General features: G+C 42.2%; 1 protein-coding gene across 3 annotated transcripts in view; it reads right to left on the reverse strand.

The window, feature by feature from the left end:
• The window catches only part of SYNE3 (spectrin repeat containing nuclear envelope family member 3), a 60,061-nt gene extending 39,565 nt beyond the window's left edge, over positions 1 to 20,496 (reverse strand). For all 3 annotated transcript variants that reach the window (XR_004159972.1, XM_019615862.2, XM_010711886.3), the window contains exons 1-2: positions 20,336 to 20,496; positions 1,579 to 1,736 (exon numbers count right to left, since the gene is read on the reverse strand). Coding sequence is in view for 2 of the 3 variants with exons in the window: in XM_019615862.2 (XP_019471407.1) it covers positions 1,579 to 1,722 (144 nt within the window). In the remaining variant the exon portion in view is untranslated. The remainder of the gene's footprint in view (positions 1 to 1,578; positions 1,737 to 20,335) is intronic.
• Between the last annotated feature and the right edge of the window lie 6 nt (positions 20,497 to 20,502).

Here is a 20,502-nt window from a genome sequence, read left to right on the forward strand (position 1 = left end):
GAAGGAAGCATGAAAAAAAAAAACAACCTGCAAACCAGATGCAGAAAAAAGAAACTGAAAATTATGATTGGATTTAAAAATAGCCAATAGATAAGGTGGTGAGCACACCATGAGGAGAGGAGAAGTCTGACAAAGAAGGCAGGATGAGGGAACAGAAGGTGGGTAAGGAGCAAACAGAGAGACACTTGTTTCTCTTCAGAATAATGAATTTCTAAAGTCTAAAATGAAGATCTCTCTATCATGATTTTGTGTGTTACAGATCTCCAAAGCCCACAAAATTCAACATACTTCTGTTCAGCTATATAAAATCACTACAGATCTCTAAAACTTGTATCTCTGCCATGGCTGCACTCCCTTTGCCTTATTCAAGTTATTCAACTCCTTATTCAAGACTTTCTGACTGTCTTTGGAGACTGCATCTATTAGTTCCACAGACAAAAAGAGAAGATGAAAATTAGATAAGGACAGAAATAAATCCATAGTCCGTGAGGAAATACTTTAGGTTCTTACGATTGACATTCAAGTCACTCCACAAACAGTCTTTATATCAGGCCAGAAGCCAGTCGCAGCCAGGGAAGAAAAAAAGATATTGCTGCACCATTATGTAAAGCACCTTGCTTTCCATGTAAATCTGCAATTTTTTCTCAGAGCTGTTAACCTTTTTCAGAAGAAGCAGGCCAAACTTCAGGAGACACAAAACTACATACTGTAAATTTACTGGGTAAATTACAATGGAAAATATTCATTTGATTGACTTAACAGATTAGTTAGAATTGATGGTAATACAAGTATAAAAATGTTTCAGTGTTCATCACAGAAATATAACCACTCCCTCTAATCATGAATAGTATAGGTTGGAGAAAAAGAAGCATATCATTTTCTGAGATTATAAGAGCAAGATAACATCTAATGAAACCAAAGTTAATGAATGCGACATCACAGTAAGACAGCAGCACGATCTGCAATGGGATCTCTGTGAGAGAGTTATACAAGAGATTAAGTCAGAACAACAATAAATGAAAACATTCACCTTTTAATTAGATGGATTAGAAAGGGGAACTGTAAATCTTCTTATCACATGTCTTACGGGAAAGGACAAGTGGATTACTCTAGACCAGCCATTACTAGGACACTTGCAATCTTTCTTTGTCAGTGCTAGAATCCTCAAGGGGACAGAACACTGAAGTCCAACTCTCTCGTGTAATATACTGGACTTTGGCAAATCAGTATCTGGCAATTACAAGGTGCAACTCAGTCTCTTTTTCAGGTTTGAGCATGCTCATAGGAGTGTGAAAACACTTTAACCTGCCAAACCTGCTGCTCATCTTCCAAACCAGTGAGAATATCTTGGAAGCCAGTAGTCAAATTTTTCTCCTCTTTTTCTACAATGGCTGTAACAATTTTGCAGATAGAAAACTTAGAAACAAGAATGAGGCAATTCCATCCACACAGGACCAATATTCCAGCAGCCATGTGTAGCTGGTAGCTTCCTAACAGAAAACTCCAGAGCTCACAGCAGTAAGTGCAACTGTTGGCAGTGACAACCACTTCTGAACTACCACATCATTCTTCCTTTACCTCTGTCTCTCTCAGCCTGGCTTCTAGGGCAGATCGTGGTCCCTTGGTGTTGTCATTGATGCTCAGTCTCTCTTGGATGGCCTTCATCCAAGCTTCTGCATTCTCCACGCTGCTGTCAAATTCATCCTGTAGCTGCTGAGTCATTGCATTCAAAGAAACTGAAAAGATAAGATGAAAAGTAAGCTTTTAGATTAAAACTTAAGTAGGAATGCATTCAAGAAAACCTAAAGGAGTATGCATAGGGGGGATAATGATGTTGTGGCTTTCCTTCTTAATGATGATACAAAAAACTTCACCCATATAGCATTCAGCAGAGCACAGAGAAGACACCTGCACTGCAGCTTTCCCAAATGAAAATCTGCCAGAAAACTTAAGAAGGTAGGGAGCAGTGGGAGGCTCCAGCACAATAAACAGATTTAATTCAAAGTTTTCAGATGAGATTAATCTGGTGTCTGTGGTATATTTCAGACTGGCTACATGAATCACAAACATATTCTGTCTCTGTCCAAAGTCTAGTCAGGACAAAACACTCCTTGTGCCCTTCCAAGCTCATGTACAAAACGTGACACCAGACTTGCACAACAATTGGCATATGCTTAACTTAGAGTTCTATAAGCCCTTTAAAGCTGGTGAGATCAGCATCAGATTGCTTAGGCCCTCAGTTAACTTGTTCTGCTGAGACCATGGAGAGGTCTGAAGGCACGTGCAGTGAGTCTGGAAGAAACTGATGCAGTGGGAACTGGCCAGCAGCTGCCCAGACAAAGCACTAGAAGACATCACATAGGAATATCCCCACATCTACATTCCTTCTTTTGATATTTCTTTTATTTCACACCAGGCTCTTGTGTTCTACACCAAGCTTTTTATTTTTCCCTCCCTCTCTCATTCTCCTTCCCACATAGAGAGTGAATGTGATGGCTGCTTGCTCTATGTTCTTGCGTCTTCTCTAGTCGGGCTGCAGACTCTCTGCTGCCCAGATGGTACACATTGACCCTGCAATAGAGGAGAGGCATCCTCTGTCAGCCAACAGGCTGAACTTGACTAATCAGGATTAATCATAATGAAGCCCCTGAACATCAGCTCTACTGAAGTGAACAGAAAGCCACCGACATTAAATGGTTTTGGATCACATCCTACAGCTACTGGCAGCCAAGCAGCTAATGTTTCTTGTAAATTCAAATATTCTTACTCTTTTGTTATTCATCATGGAAATATTTCCTCAGCACAAAGGGTGATGTCTAATTATTGAGCCTGAGTTTGTTGCACAGAATTCCATGCCGTAGCAGACCCCTCTATTTCCATGGGACAATTCACATGGGTGAAGCTGCTCAGTGCATGAGGCAGAACATGGCTTTTGGTGAAGCTGGATTAAGAGGGTTTTGTAACCATTTTAACTGTCAGCAACTTCATCTTTATACAAGGGAGAGCCATCCTGTGCCTCCCCAGTGGCAGAAAGCTTCTCACCATCCTGACAGTGCTCTTGTCAGTGATGCACAAGGATTCATGCCATATCAGATGTCCCTTCCTCTATTCCTGGTGCATTTTGTTCCATGTCAGATCAGGAGAAACAAGACATTTGTGTATGCAACAAAAACAGTCTAAATTGTTGCTCCTCAGGCTTCAGCAGGCCTGATGCTCAACAGCCCCATTCCAGAGAGAGAACTGCATCTACAGATCAGCAACTATCCTGCCCTCAAAGATAGGTCCACCCTCATTGTGCAGCCACGAGGAGCTGCGTTTGCATGGAAGGGAGTGGGAGATGGCAGAAGAGGTAAAACTCAAAGCTGCAACTGTCAGAACTAGAGGGCTATTTTGAAGAAGAGTGACTTTACCCTGAAGAAATTGAAGAATAGAACAGGATGTAGTGGATTTAGTAAAGGTGATGTGGTATGGAGTGGCTACCAGACGTACAGTAGGATATATCATTAAAGCTAGAATGACTTGCATTACAAGAATCCTAAGGATGAAGCCAGTTCATGGAGTAAAGTACTTTCAGGTAACTGTGTCCTTCAGTAACTGGTGCAAAACTGCCATTTCCTGGCTATAATAATCTAACTCGTAGAGGAGAGCACACAGCTCTGCAGCTGACTGATGGGCTCCATTTCACATTAACATTACTGGTAGCCATACAATCTGTCCCCTAACTCCTTGCACATTGCATACTTACATTTCTGGGCAAATGATATCTGAATGCATGAGTGTAAGCCGATTCCAGTTAAGCTCTTGTGAAATGAAAACTCACGGTACATTTGCTGGATAGACTCAGATGAGGAGTGACATTCATTTCCTAGGAGAAGTTTCTATTCCTGGTAACATCCACATCATATTTAAAATTGGCTTTAGAACTCTTGTTATGAACCAGATCATAGAGATCATTGTGTTATCTCAGTCTCACTTCTTACAAAAAAGCACAGGGCTGTCAAATAGGGCTAAGAAACGCAGGAAAACCTACTGCCATCTTTCATAGAGAAACCCTACTCATACTCACGCTGCTGTCCCCTGAGAGTGAGGATTTTCTGTCTTAAAACTAGAGGCAGAGTCCCTCATCCCACACAAAGGCATTCCCTGCACGCAGCCAACAGGAAGCATGGAAAATATTCCAATATTAAGATCACCAGTTTGCAAAGAAAAAGAAACCCCTTGTTATTCCAACTGCCTGCATAATTTACTGATTTTTACTAAGTAATTAATGCAGTCTAGCATCATAAAAATGATTAAATGTAATATGAACTCTGACCCAGTCCCAAGCAGATTCCTGAGCTGCAAGCTGCAATAGGTGGCAGCTGGCTCTGCCTGGTGGGGCTGTCCTCCCTCTTTCCGGGAAATCAGATCCCAGCAAAGCTCTTAGCAATACAGTCCTCGGGTCTTCTATTTTGGAAGACCCCACAAGCCTTAAAGGCACAGGTTGGGGTTTTTCTGACTTTCTGCCTGCTTGGGAAGAGTAGCTGTCAAAACTACTTGAAATTTGGCAGTAGCTGTAATACAGGGTTTTTTTTGTTATTGTCGTTGTTGTTTTTGTTTTTTTGTTTTTGTTTGTTTGTTTTTTGCAAGCAATCCTAAGGCTAGGATAAATGATGACTGGATAAGTATTACGATCAAGAGTATTTACCCAATTCCTGCTGCATCACTGGGACTAAATGACTGAGCAATACTGGAGATGAAGTACAAGGTTCTGATCAGTACAGAAAATACAAAGCAGATATGACAGCCCCTGAAGCAGGCCAGAGATGTTGAGTGGTGCAGAAGCAGCACTGCAACCTGCAACAGGAGCAGGCCGCTGGGGCCACCTGCACCACAGTGTTCCTGTCCCAGGCATGGGCACTAGGACCTTCTATGCCAGGGGAAGGCTTCCCCTTAAACAAAGGTGCAATCCTCTCAGCAGTTTGTAACAAATTATTTTTATCACACATTTTCAAATAGCATGTAGGTATTTGAAACAACATTTCATTTTAATGCCACTTGAATCATGTATTAGTTCATGCTGTGGAAGGCATATTTATACTGCACGAAGCATTTAACATCTCTATACGTATGTTACTAAATGAGGGTAATAACCAACCATAAGAAATTCTGGCATAGATAATGGAACACTCAGCATAACCCAATGTTATTTCTCCAAGTGAAATAATGCAGTCACTTAGTGCAGATAAGGGCAAAGCATAATTCAAGGTGCTAAGCATAACTGGCCCAGGACAACTCCTGCAGCACACACAGATGTTATAAAAAGTATGCCTACATTTCACGAGCAGGAAAATACAAGGCACAGATCAGCTCCAGGACTTTTAAGCTGAACATCTCCCACAACACTGGGCTTTCCATTAACTTTGATTCATCCCCGCTGGTCCCAAAACACTTCTGGAAGCGCACTGCAGAAGGCATGATGCCTCAGCTCAGGGATCCCAAGGCAACAGCACAATGCAGATCAGCTCAGTCCCTCATGCAATTCAGCCAGCATTCCTGGGGCCGCATTTCTGAGCGCTTCCTAGTTAAGTGTATCTACTCCAGCATTCTCCCTAGTGCATCTAATAGCTCTCACTAGGGTATCATGAAATTTAATATTTGTAATGCAATACTGGGAGCTTGTGAAGTTATTTTGCAAGTGCAGTGTCTTTTTGGTAGGATTATCCTATTATTTTTGCAATGTTTCGTAATGTACTTTTTTCCTCTCTGCCAAGTCACGCAGACTTTTTTTTTTTTTCTTCCCTTAAACTTCTTAAGACATTTCTTGCAATCACTCCAACTTTAAACACTCTTTTCAAACTGACACCTATAAAACACAGGCTCTTACATAGTTTCAGTATGTTTTGGTTTCCGGTATTCATGTACTACTTGACTAGTTTCCAGAACCAAGTTCTTAGAAAAATAAAAGGAAAGTACAAAAATGCCGCAGGAAATTCAAATCACTCACAATGAGGGAGGCTGTTTTTCAATTATTGAAATACTTCAAACTTTTTATAAGCCTTTCCATTTGGTTCTGTGGTTGCACGTGAAAAAGATTGACAAAAACCCCACTGGAGTGTGTCAAGTTTTATTCAAATGCATGAATTTGGAAGCAATTGTGATTCTGGGAATTGTTTGGTTCCTGGAATAATTTAATAACTCTTCAGTTTCCCTGGATGTTGTAAAAGAAGCCAAGCAAAGACACAAAGCTGGGAGCTCCAAATGCTGCAGGCTGGAGAGGAGGAGTGCTCACGGAGGGAATTGTTCATGGTCAGCTCCATGAGAACAGCATTTCCAGCAGCAGATGCTTTGTCATCATGGGACAGAAAGCCTCCAGCAAAGCCTCAGCCAGGCACAGCAGAATTAAACTGGCTGAGTAGGTGCAGAAGAACTTAAGGTTGCAAATTTAAGATGTAATTATTTCCAGTATGTTTTAGAGGTTCAAAACATTAGTCCCATTACCTTGCCCATCTTCCAAGACAGCCTTTTCCTGTGTTATTTGCTGTTATTTGTTGTTTACGGCAGTTAGTAATTGCTTGCCCTAATGAATGAGCTAGAGAGTAAATAAGATGTTTCTTTGTTATATTTACTTAAATAAACACATGCATAACCAAGTTACAAGCATCCCTTTCAACTGAGGAATGCTAACATCATGAGTACTGCGGTCATGCATATCATAGCCACCTCCTTTCCCCTACAAAAGAATCTTCAGAAGCCTACAGCTAATGCAAGACATTCAGTTTCAACATGATCACACCAGATAATTTTCCATCAATTTGATGCAAAAACAAAACAAAAACTGTTTGTCAGCCATATTTTGTGCCAGATTAACTGAAAAAGCCTGACTTTTTCAACTGATTTTTTAAAGATTAATTTCAGACTTTGGCGAAAGGCAGCACAAGTGGGATATTGTTTTGTATCACTCATCTGCAAATAACAAAGTTTCCAGGTCTAGTAAGTCACTTCCTAAAAGGTATAAATTTTAAAAGAGATTCAAAATATTAAACTAGTTCAATTTCTGAATGGAATCGTCATGTGCAAGCAAGGCAGAGATGAGTTCTGGGTTGTTCTCTCTGTCAGAAACAAGCAGATCTGACCATTGAGGACTGTAATATCAAAACTAAAATTTCAAATTAAATTGGTATTTTAGATGTTAGGCCAGTGGTGTTAACATCGCAGTGAGTGATTTTAACCTTTTATAATACATACCCCAGAAGTTCCCCAATAAACATGCAGACATCTGTCTGATGATTTCAAAGATACTAACAACAGGCTTGCTTTCCTAGTCACCTTTCACAGACTCTTTAATCTGAGATACCACGGGTTAAGCACCTCTGCTCTAAAACCACAGCAGAGATTTTTCATATCTAGAGTGTCTGCTTCTGAAATTTCCTCTAAAGGGAAGCTGCTGCCTACCAGCAATCTCTACTTGGTGAACTCCTCCCCAGCCGCTGGAATAGGCTTGGTTTCAGCTTTGCTCAGCACCCAAAGAGTTTTACCATCAGTCAGCAAGAATAAAAGTATTACAAGCCAACAGCATTAATCTCACGATCTCTGAAGGCTGGAATTTATGTTTTTAATTATTTCCCACTTGTTCTCTACAGCCTGTGTGATCCCACAGCACTGGGTGCCACTCACACCACTGATATATTGACTAATAAACTCTTGTGCCACCTGAATCTTGGCTGGAGATCAGTGAACAATTCAGAACAAGTAATATATCTAATAAACTGCTCCACTTTTGTTGTTCATATATTGTGTACTGACAATACAGCTTCCTCAGAGGGAGGGTTGTTCTTTACCATTTGCCAAATAAATTCTGCAGATTAGGTTGTTACATAAACTACAACCAAATAACTCTTTCAAGAGATTCTTCATATCCCATTTCTGGTTCCCCATCAGTACCTGATAAAGACATTGTCTGCCTTCCCTGGCTTGCTGGCAGTGCCCATCTCTTCTGCACACAGTCTGCCACGTCGTAACTCCCAGAGACAGGGCCACTTTCACCATGGTGACCCACCCCAGGATGGTGGCCACATACAAACTGTGCCCTTCCACAGCACCCTGTAGTAGCCAGAAGTGCTCCATAGGGTAACACCTGTCCTGAGACCATAGACCATGTGTTAGAAAAGTTTCAGCGATGAAAATAGAGCATCAGCAAGTACTTAGGGACACAGAGCATTGGACAGAAAAAGGGACGACTGGAGATTACCACTGCATTTCCTGTGCTCCATGCAAGCTCCTGTGGTGCTGCCCATGTCCTCAGCCCACCCCTCAGAGCCAGAGAAACTCAGAGATCCTCCTTCTGGTCCTGAAGGCATTAGTGAGAGGACTCAGACAGTAGCCTCGCAGCAGAAAGGACTCATTGCACCAAGCCTCAGCCCATCTGTGGGACACTTAAAACCAGTGTGAGAAAGGAGCACCTCCAAGGAGGGATCGAGGCAGTGGCGGGACAACTTTCTTCTGCAGCAACCCCCATGGCCTGATGAGGCCTTTAGTCATGATGAGGGTGCTCAGGGCTATGGGATGTCAGCCTGTTTCCAAGTCTGTCTCTTTTCTCTTCTGCATCTTTCCTTCTTGCACAAAACTGTGTCCACATTTGTTTCTAGGCGTTTTATGATTATAATTCCACCCCACATTCCACTTCACCAAAAAACAGTCTTAAATCTTAATTGACCATCAGTCAATTCAGCTCTGAGTGACCAGCTGTGTCCAGCCTGGGAGCACTAAGCACACAGTCTTTAAACTAACCAACCTTGTACAGCAAGTATTTATCAGCAATATTTGTTATAAAGTCATTTGTAAATACTGAACAAATATATTCTAAGGATACAATGCCTTTTTTCCTTTCAGAAGAACAGATAAAGGACTAACTCTGCAAAACTCCAGATTTTTTACATCTATCTTTCAAATCATTCTCATTAGGATAATGTTATTATGGAAAATAGGGAACTGTTTAGTCTGGAGAAGATCTTATCACTCTCTACAACTCCTTGAAAGGTGGCTTTGCTGAGGTGGGGGTTGGCCTCTTCTCTCAGGTAAGAGTGATAGAACAAGAGGAATAGCCTCAAGTTGCACCAGGGGAAGTGCAGGTTAGATATTAGAAAAAAAATTATTCTCAGCAGGAGAAAGCCATTGGCACAGGCTGTCCAGGAAGTGTGTGTTCAAGGAATGTGGAAATGTGGCACAGAGGGACATGTTTAATGGGAATGGCGGTGATGGATTGATGGTTGGACTAAATGATCTTAGTAGTCTTTTCCAACCTCATGGTTGTTCTCTATGATTCTATGAAAAAGTGAGATTAAATAGCTTAAGTAGTTGGGCTGTTCCTAATTTTAAATACTAAAGTTGTTGATTAAAGTAAATGTGTGATTTCCATAGGATCAAAGCCAATGATGATGGAGAAATCTGCTGAACTTGTACCAAACAGTAAGATCTGTTCAAATGAAGAAAGAGAAAAATGATCACTGCTAAAGATAAACCATTGAAATGCTGTCAAACGGATACATCAGGGTAAGCAAAGTCAGATCCAGCCAGCCAGTATTTGGACATAATTTAAAGTAACATTTGTACTAAGCTGATAATGCCAGGCTGTATAATGCAAAAAGGCAGTGGTTTGTGTTCAGACAAAGCTGGGCTATGGAGCAAACAAGGCCTTCTTATGTCCTAAACAACACATTTTTGGAGCTGCCAGCAACCTTATCCCCCAAAAATCTCTACTCAGAAACAAAGCAGACTGCTGCAAAAATTGCAGCTCTAAATGAATTTTGAGTGGTTGAGAACATTTCTGGAACTGACTAAAGGAGGCTGTTTTCCTGTGACTCATTTTTGCCTGAACTCTTGCAGTTTCCACATCTTCATCACCCTCCCCCTACGCTTGCTCGCCAGGCTCTGTGGGTTAAGGACCAGGAATGCATCTCTGTCTTCAGCTGCAGAGCTTGCTCCCAGCAGCATGGGAGCTTGCTTCTGCAGTGAGAGCAACATCTCACCAACACATGTAGCCGAGCACTGCACAACAGGGAAGACGCGTGTCTTCTGGATGAAGCAGCACTGTCTTTTTAGTCATCACATTAGCCTAAATGAGGATTGGAGTCTCGTGGCTTATAAAGCTAAAGGGTATTTCAACCTCCTCCTACTGAGGTTAATTAAAAACACAGTTGAGCATAAAGCTGTGACAGCACTCAGCTGCAAGTCGTGTTTGTCAGCAGTCCACATCTAGCAAGAGGGACCCAAGAGTTATTTAAGGCTGTGATTGCAGGTAATTACCTTGCCAAGCAGCCAGAGAAAAGCTGATGCTTATTATTCTCACTCTTGCATCATCCAATCTTAATCACCTTAAAAAATGAGTATTGTAAGAAACCAAGGCTCTTTCCCCCCCCTCCCCCGTGAACTACTGAAAAGATTTGGCAGCTCTGCTCTATTTAGGTTCCATTGGGAACATAGGGCCTACTTCCTCAGAGCAACTGTAAAAAATCCCACCCGAAGTATGACAAACCACATCCCAAGGGCCACCAGCTGCCAAAGGGCTAATGCAGATACATGCCCAGGGCAAGCGATCACCATCGGCAGTGCATCTGCATGCATACACTGGTGCATTTGACAAACACATTTCCTGAGTGACGTGTCACTTCTCTGGTGGTTCTCAGACATTAAGATCAGGAAGAAGCAGAACGGGAGAGATTTTTATAATGCAAGTAATATGTAATTCTTCTACAAGGAGCAGTATACATTGTGGCACAAACTTAACTTTGATCTAAGAGAAATAATCTTTTCTCAGTGATCTCCACAGCCATCTTTTAAAGATGTTATATTTTAAATGCATTTCATGTCAGTTGAATCCTCCTACTGTATTTTCCCATTGAATTCACAGTTCAGGGCTCAGTGGGAATCTCGCTAAAGGCTGATTCAGAGAACAAAGGAACCAGGTTATTACCTTTCCAAAATAAAAAGCATACTTGTGTGATGTGTGCTAAACTGCAGCCCAACTGAGCTCCAACACCTGGACAGTTTTCACAGAAGCCACAACAAGCACAACATGTGTGACAAAGCGAGATGCAAATTATGCTCCCCTCTTAAAACTTAATATGGAATTTATTTTATCTCAATTTATTGCAAATACCCAAGTTATGTTTCAACAGTGGTATGTGGGAAGTTAAAACTACACTATTAGAGAAATTTCAGGAAAATAATTCCAGTAGTCCCAGTTTGGCTTTAGACTGAGAAAGCTGATATGCCCTCCCAACTCTAACAGACACTGTTAACCTCACTGGCTGCCTCTTATCTCCAGACACAGCCTTGTGGTGAGCTCTACGGCTGGGTTGGCTTCACTACATTTTCCCACCTTACATGAAAGTGTTCTCCATTCTCTCCATTCTGGCTTAGAATAATACATTTTGCTCCTCAAAGAACAGTTTATCTGTCCTTATCTCATCACATAATGCCCTTGGCCTCTGCTATTACCCTTCTAATGAGCAGACGATGCATGGGCTTTCCCCAGAGAAAAGCAAGCAAACAGCATTCACTTGCTTGTCTATGACACACATAGGCTGGCTGCTCTCCTAACGGAGTGCTTATTTCTCTCCTTTCCAATGTAATCAAAATTTATGACACTTCAAGAAACTTAATGTCCTCAAGGTTTTTTATCTCTCCAGTAAATTTAATGGGAAATTGGAAAAAGTTCAAGAAGTTATCAGGAGCCGAAAGAGAAACATAAGCAGCATGGTCTTGACTATCTCACTTCCTTATGAAATAAAAGGAATAAATCCCACAGAAACCTTACCAAAACCTTGAGAGTTCTGGAAGAATGACTGCTAAAAGCCTGCAGGATTTGCCTGGTGTTCCCTTCAGGGTGTGCAGCACCACAAGGCTGTGGGGATCTGGGTGCTAGAGTGCAGGTCAGTGGGATTGGCATCAGCAGCATATGGTGTGAAGAGAAACCTAGGGCTTCCTCCACACCAGTGCCAAGGCAGTGCAGAATTTCCTCTATGCTGCTTGCTGCATGGTAACAGTGAGACAGAGAGATAGAAGTGTAAAGGTATGGGAGACCAGAAAAATAAAAATAACAAAGAAATCTATCAGTGTGCTGCCTCTGTTTGAAAGGTAAGATTTAAATAGAAATAATCCCCAGAAACTACCAAGAGTTCAGGTCATCAACTAACAAGCAGGTTAATTCCTAAGGATTAATGCTTGAAATTATCATGCCTGACAAATGTTTGCTGAACAGGAACGAGTCCAGAATACTCAGCATGAAAGCAAGTGAGAAGTAGTAGTGCAGACAGATACATGTCAGAGCTGAGAATTTTTAAATTGCCAGCTCAACTGCTACCATAATTATAAATTTCCTCTCTACCCACTTTATCTTCTCCTTTTTCATTCCCAGATCTTCAGCAGGAGATTCCCTTTGCAGGCTGACACACTAATCTAGATTCTACCCTCGCTTAAAGCTGTGCCATGCAAAGTGGAGGTCAGCTGGTATTTGCAGGCAATGTGACTGTAAGCACTGTTTGACTGACTGGAATACATTTTGCATGCATTAACCATCTCTCATGATGGAAACCATGGTTAACTCTCTATCCCTGATTCCCTGAAACCGCTGGAAAATATCAAGCAGCATTTTCCCTCAGTTAATCATAACTCCTTTGAGTACTTCTGCTGTTAGACATTCTATGAATTAAAACCAACTGGTTTGGTCAACCCATTCATTGCCATTGGAACCATCCTAACAGTGTAAATCCAGCTAATGTATTCCAGGGCCAACCTAGATTACACTCACTCTCAAGCTAGCGTACATCCCAGGTGAGTCCAAAAGGCCAACAGACATCTCTAGTTTTACTGTTGGTGCGCATCAAATTTGTGCTACACTGAGCAACATCCATAGGAGTACAATGAACGTAAGGAGAAAAGGTGGAGAAAACAGGGAAAAGAAGACATGGAAGAAAAAAAAAAAAAAAAAACTTGGTTCAGACTCCACTTCCAAGTTAGAAGTTAAACAGGGAGAAAACTATGTCCTCTCTTTCAATCTCAGCAAGCAGAACCAAGCAGTACATGCAAACAAGCATGGGAAAAGATGAAGAGAGGAAAAGGGACGGAAGAAAAATCTAAATGGAAGAACAACAGTGGGGTAGAAACCCTATATTGGGCTAACACTGTGGAGTTTCTAGTTTAACTGAAGACGAGCAGTTCAAGATATGCTGCAAACCCTATCTGAGACAGGGACCCCAACAGAGCCAACTGAGCACAGAATTTTGTGCCACCAGTAGTGAAAAAATGACAACAAACAGAAGAGGTGTCAGGGCAGGGAGGGAACTGATAAACCAGCTACTTTCCAGCTATCTTGTTAGGCTTTTGCTAACCTGAATAATCCTCAGAAATGGTGCAAAGTACATCAGCTTGCAAGCTAACGATGAAAGCAAAGGAGCCCAGCAGCTACCCCAGTGACTTCAAATAGCCACAGCCCAAAGGCAGAAAAGGATTAATCTAGCAGTCAGAAATGCAGCATTCCTCATAAAACTTTCTGTAATTCAGATCAAAGCAAAACATATTTTTAAAGGAAACTGTAGTGTCAGAAAAGCATAGCAAATATTCCTACCACAGCTAACCTGCCATCTCCTTACTTTTCATATGAAGAATATTACTGACAGTTTATCAAGGAATTGAAGTATTTTTCCCATCCCTCAGACCTACTGTTTCTTCTGCATTAGGAGACAGCATTTGAGTGGCATGTTCTTTTGTCAGACCTGTGTTAAAAAACAGATTCAATCATTCTGCAAGAAAACCAGCTGGATGACTTCAGATTCCCTGACAGTCTGTAGCAATGCAAGGTAAACACATTTGCAAACACAGGAACCAACACCTACACCAAATATTCAAGCTGTCCCAAGTACTGGGCCTGGAGGTACTGGCAATGGTACAGGCAGGTGTCACGCTGTTTTGCCTTTCTGGTACAGCTGCACTCTGTGCAAGCAGTGAATCATTAGGTCTAATCAGAGCCTAATGGTTTAGGTATATCACCTCCAAGCTGAGTATCTGAAAAACGAGGCTAAGGCAGGCAGTCATTAGGCTCTGCCCCATTCGAGAAGAAAATAAGTATTTTGACTTTACTTCTTGGCATTAAAACAAACAAACAAACAGAAAACAAACAAAAAAACACAAATCCAAACCCTGATAAACGTTAAAATCTGGTTTGAGGGAGATGTGGATTAGCTTTTGTATAGTTGCTTAACTGAAAAATCATCTTACAAATCCCCTACCTAAGGTGAAACCTGCAGGAGCTTCACAAATACCACAGTGACAGACAACACAGGAAAAGGACACTGTAAAAAATAATTACCTGTGGAGCACTGAAGCAGGTTATTAATGTTTGGGTAAATTCCAAAGCACTGACTAACTACAATTTTTCAACACTAGCAAGGCTTAAATGAAAAAAAATAAATCTGTGACATCTAAAGTATTGGGATTAAGTGATTAAATGTGTCCACGTAATTACTCAGAAGAATGTTTTTAAAGAACTTCAGCTCTTTCATCAGACAACAAGTGCTACTTTGCTTGGCTGTGGAGAAAAAAAAAAACAACACTAACTGCTCTCCTTCATAATTAAGTATTCTCACTACACCCAACAGCTAGGCAAGTAAGCAGCTGAGGCAAGAAACAAAATACTGCTGCAAGCAAGACCTTTGGGGCTGTTGGTAGACCCCATCCCAGGCAGCCCTAGGTAAGTGCCACTGGATGGTTAAGGCTTATAAGCACAACCAGGGATGCCTGTAGGGGGAATATTTGAAGAAGTATTTTGCAAAAGGACAGGTGTTTCTACTCTTTTTCTATGGTTTGGAATTGGTACCTGGTGCTGCAGGCAGTTTGGTGATGTGAGCAGCAAGATCTTGCTGATAGTAAGGTTGCAAAAGCTGACCACGCGAGGGCAGCCAGAGATGGCACAGCTATGGTCGCACTGCAAAATCTTACAGGTGACCACAGCTTGCCAGGCATTGCCTGCAACATGCTCCTGCTCCCTGGCCCCCTTGGAATAACTCCTCTTTGTCACTTGACAGAATCACAGTAGCACAGAATATTCCAAAGTAGAAGGAAACCAGGACAATCACCAACTCTTGGCTCCATACAGCACCACCCAAAATTCAAATCCTCTGTTTGAGAGTGTTGTCCAAACACTCCTTGAACTCCAGCAGTTGAAACCTGTGCCCACTGCCCTGGGGAGCCTGTTCCATGCCCACCACCCTTTGGTGAAGGACCTTTTTCTAATTACCCAGCCTGACTCTGTGCTGTCACAGCTCCATGCCATTCCCTCAGGTCCTATCACCGTCATCAGTCTACTTCTCCATTCTCTTTCTTTCCTCTTCTTTGCCTCCTTTACCACTTATTTATTGATTCTACATGAATACATGAGCTTCTCCTCAGACGGTGAAAAATCATTCTGGGGACCTCCAACACAGGACCATTTGTCTGACAAGGACCTGCAGTGCAGTTATCGTGAGTTTGGATCCAGTGGACTTTCTCACTGAAATCCTTCAGAGGAGAAGCAGTTATGCCTGGAATCAGAGTTGAAAAGCCAGACATTCTGGGTAAAGAAATTATTTCTGTACTAAAAGTGTCTTAAAAAGAATAAAGCAATAGCTAAGGTTGAAGGACATGAGAAGAGGGGTAAAAGTTCTACAACAATTTTAAGCTTATACACGTAAGGAAAAAAAAAAAATAAAAGGCTTCAACTTATTTTCCCTTCTGTTAAGCTGAAGGTATTCTCTGTGGATTTGGATCTCACACCAACATGCACCCACTGTCAAAACAACTAATTTAGGAACAGGTCTATAATTTGAGAATACAAGAGAAAATCCAAATCTCTGCCAAAGCCACTGGCAACATTGCCACAGAGCCAAGATATTCCTATGGACTTAAATGACAAGGCAGTGAGAAATTTTTTCCTTGGGTGCTTTCTTTATCTGGAGATTTAAATTAACATAAGCTCTTTTCTTACCGAGCTAGCATTATTAGATATGTACATTACAAAGAGCATGTGCCTAGACTGCTCATTTCCACCACTGTGGCTATAGAGCATTTCTGCTGACTTAAATATGGAACCACCTGTATTTGTCATACACTGTCATCTGCCATTCACCTAACAGCAATTGCATTCCCATAGGGCCACAGCAGCATTCATGCAAGGAAAAAATCAGCCATTTAAGTTACAGGAAATACATAGCTTGGGGAAGAACCAGCAGCTTCAAAGATTGGCCCATCTCTCCATCTGAGTGACTTGAAAACGTTGTGGGTACATCAGCATCTGTTCACCTTCCATCTTTAGTGTCCCTGAACTTCTGGAGGCTGCACTGAAAATGGAGTTCAGCGTCTGGATACTGATCGGATACATCTCTTAAACTATTCCTCAATCAGAGGCAATATATATTTTTAGGATTGCCTAGCTATAATGATTAGAAAACAAAAGACAAGGATGCAGTGCTTGAAATCACATCACACTGCTGCTTAAGATGAAGAGGAGACAGCTAAAGTAACCCTAACATTTTTTTCATAGTCTATTATTCATTGCTGTTGTATCAATCCAATTGAATGAACAGGTGAGATAAATCAGTGTAAGATAATCTTGCTCTAATCTTGGCTTGTAAATAAGTCCAAGTACCTAGACACACTATGGTTGCTTACTGTATCTCAGCATGATACCTCCTACATAGCACCAACTATCATCATCCATAAAGTGAGATGATAGCACCCCCTTTCACAGATGGAGATATGGCGTTCTCACAGAGTCTACCTTTCAGAAGCAGCCTCTGATAGATGGTGCCAGAGCCAATGACATCTTCAGCACTCAGCACCTCTGGTCCCACTCCAACCCTCAGCTGTACATGCTCACCAATACCACAGAACAAATCTGTGGCACAGAACATAGCTTTTCTAAATCACTCTACTACATTAAGAGAAGAAGGATAGTCATATACTCACCAATAGTCCATTCATACACTGTTTGGGAGTCATGATTTAGGGCCTCCATGTCTGCACATTTCACTAAGCAGAACTATGCAAACACTTCCAGGAGAATTCAGATCTCAAACTGTGTATGCTAGCCTGCATCAAAACAATATTTACAGGTACACTTGCTCTTGAAAATCAAGTATTTTCAAGGAGTTTTGAAGAACTTCTCTCACTCAATTGAAAATAACTTCCTGTTATTTAGCCCCACAAGGCGCGACACTGGAGAGGATTACAAACTGCTGTCACTCCCCAGTAGCAGGGGAATGTGTCTGGGAGAGGAAGCCAGCAGACTGGGCAGGCAACACAGTGCCACAGAATCATAGAATGGCTTGTGTTGGAAGGGACCTCAAGGATCATCATGCTCCAACTCCCCCGCCTCAAGCAGGGCAACCAACCACCATACTTAATATTAGACCAGGCTGCCCAGGACCCCATCCAACCTGGCCTTAAACACCTCCAGAGATGGGACATCCACAACTTCTCTGGGCAGCCTTTTCCAGCACCTCACCACTCTTTGGGTAAAGAATTTCCCCCTGACAAACAACCTAAATCTTCCCTCCTTCCACTTAAAACCATTTCCCCTTGTCCTGCCATCATCTACCCTTTCAAAGAGTCGCCTTCTCTCATGTTTGTAGGCTCCCTTTAGGTACTGGAAGGCTGCAATGAGGTCACCCTGCAGCTTTCTCTTCTCCAGGCTGAACAAGCCCAGCTCCCTGAGCCTGTCTTCTTGTCATACTTCAGTTTGCCAAGCTATCTCGCAGATACAGCACTACTCACCTGCCTGAAAGGAACCCAAAGGTTTCTGTGGGACTGCTCTTCTACTAAAGCCAGTGGTTCTTTTTAATAACTATTAACTGCAGGGGTAGCAGCATATGTGAGTCTAGGATTCACTGGTGACAGCCACTGTATCTGAATAACAGATACTAGTGCTAAGTATAACAACAAATCTCCTGGCACATGCTATTCCACATGGGCCTCTCACTCATCTTGCGCTCCCAAGTATTACTGCCATAGTTACGAGAAGGCTTTCAGCATAGCACATCAGTAAAAATGGCTATTCTATTTTTTTAATACAACTAAACAAGCACCAATTAAGAATAAAACAAGCAACCTGAAACTTGATATTTGATTTCCAAGCAAACTACAACCTCATGGATATCATTTCTTCTTGCGATTTCCCTCTATTTCCACTAGTACATTATTTCATGCATTTCTTCCGTGAGGTCTCAAGGCTGAGGTGGCAATTTAATCCTCATCATACTACAGCCAAAACATGAATTTGCATGAAATCCCTTGCTATGAAGAGCTTCCTGTCAGACCCAAGTCTTCTGGTGGGCATAACATAGATAAGATCCTTGTATTCACACACATGACAAGTCAGTCCTACCAAAAGGAAACTAACAGGCCCAGATCGTATTTAAAATAACTCTAATACAAGCACTGTATTAGAGGTCAGAACAGTCTAAGCTTTCTGTTCAGACAGATAGAGACATCAAAGATTGCTTATTAACCTTATATAGAGTGTCAATGAAAATGCCCTTCTCTGCCAAACAAGTTTATTACCTTATTTTGACATTGAGGTGTAGTGATTTCAGATAGTATGAATAGCCAGAGTCCACAACTCCATGAGTTATTCGGTTGTAAGTCAGCATGCTGCTGAGTCATCAATTTTCATAGAAGGATATCACCCACTTACAACACGTGTGTATACAAATATTAATATATAATTAGGCACTGACACAGCTGCCCAGAGAAGCTGTAAATGCCCCACCCCTGAAGGCATTCAGGGCCAGGTTGGATGGGGCTCTGGGCTCTTATTTGGTGGGGGGCAGCTCTGACCATGGCAGGGAGTTGGAACTAGGTGGGTTTTGGGGTCCCTCCCAACTCAAGCCATTCTGTGATTCTATGATTAAGGGACAACAAGCACCTTATTTCCAATAGAAGCTGTGGTAAGAGATGAAAGCTAGCTATCCTTCTTGAAGCTGTGATGCAGGTGCTAGGCTTGGAGCATCCACCCATATCACACAGGTGTGTATGGAAGTACAGCTGCATCCTGAGCCCAAGCATTCAGAGATGTTTTTCAGAATGATTTGAGAGCCACAAAGAACTGGAAGGAACAGAAATGACTTACCCAAAAGGAAAGGCAAGACACTTTTGTCAGTTAGGCCAGTGTATGAAAGCCAGAGAGGACATATGCGTTGGGAATGGTTCACAGATGTGGAAAACTTTTGACCAGGATGGGAGGGAAAGAAGAAACAGTGAAGTACATAACAGAAGAAAAGAATCAAAACCAACACAGGAAGGGGCAAACATGCACCCTGAGAGGCAGTACATTCTGTCTTCTTTGGGAGTTTGAGGGCTCGGGTGATTCATGAAGAACATGGAAACAACACTGTGTGCAGGGAAAAACTGTTTTATAGAAAGCCCATCAGCTGGGTCAAGTTCCACTTCCTGGCAGCTAGTTTGGAGCGAACAATGCTCCCATGACTCACTACAAGTTTGCTTCTTGAAATAAAAGTTACCAGGGGACTGCAGCGGGTTGCATTTCCTTGCTTTCTTTACACACTTGGCAACCACAAAGGCCGTGCCAAGCCAACACACATTTCAACTGCCCACGAATTTGAGACACTTTTAGAAAAAGAACAGTTGAAAGGCAACCAATCAGCTTGTAAAGTTTTGCTGCATTTTTCAAATTCCTTCTTCAAAAAACAGCTACTGCAGACAGAGGCTTTCAAATGGCACATGGAGGGCTTAAAAGTGGCATCCAAAAGTAGTAGTAGTAAGGAGCTGGTCTGATCAGCACAGTGATATTATTTTTCATTAGTGATAGAAGATAGCAAGACAACAGGGAAGGGAAGCAATGCACTGCTTTAACAAATTCTAGAAGCATAGTCTTGCAACCCTCATTTTTACAATTAATCATTGACTCCTGCAGGTTTCACTCTGTAAATGTGTTTGAGAAAAGCTATTTCTAGGAATAAAGTTTTCCAGAACTAAGACCTAAGTTCACAAGAGTCAAACCAATAAGCATTTGGAAATAAACACAGTGGCAGACATGGGAGAAGCCAAAACCCTACTGTGCATCGAGTGGGGGTATAAAGGTGAGGGCAAACCGGGACCATCCTTACTGCTCGGGACAGCGCTGCGTGAGAAACACTCGAGCTGAGCTGGGTTATCTTCAGCCGGGGGAAGGGGATAAGAAAGGGAACAGAAAGCGTGGGCACGGAGCACCGCGGGAACGTGACAGCCACGGCAAGCAGCCGGTTGGCAGCGAGAGCCCGACACCTGGGGAAGAAAAGTTGCAAGCCGCTGCTCATGCTCTTACCGAGCTGCTCCTCGTGGAGAGATGCGGTTATTTTCTTGTTTAACCGAAAGGCATTAAATAAGAGGCTTTACCCGCCCGCTTAGTCCACTGGGAGCGGTGCTGCAGGGCCCGCAGCCGCACCGTCACGCAGGAGCTGCGCCTCGGGGACACCGTTAGAGCCGCACGGC

Source organism: Meleagris gallopavo, chromosome 5, assembly GCF_000146605.3.
Source record: "Meleagris gallopavo isolate NT-WF06-2002-E0010 breed Aviagen turkey brand Nicholas breeding stock chromosome 5, Turkey_5.1, whole genome shotgun sequence".
In the NCBI taxonomy this organism is placed as follows: domain Eukaryota; kingdom Metazoa; phylum Chordata; class Aves; order Galliformes; family Phasianidae; genus Meleagris; species Meleagris gallopavo.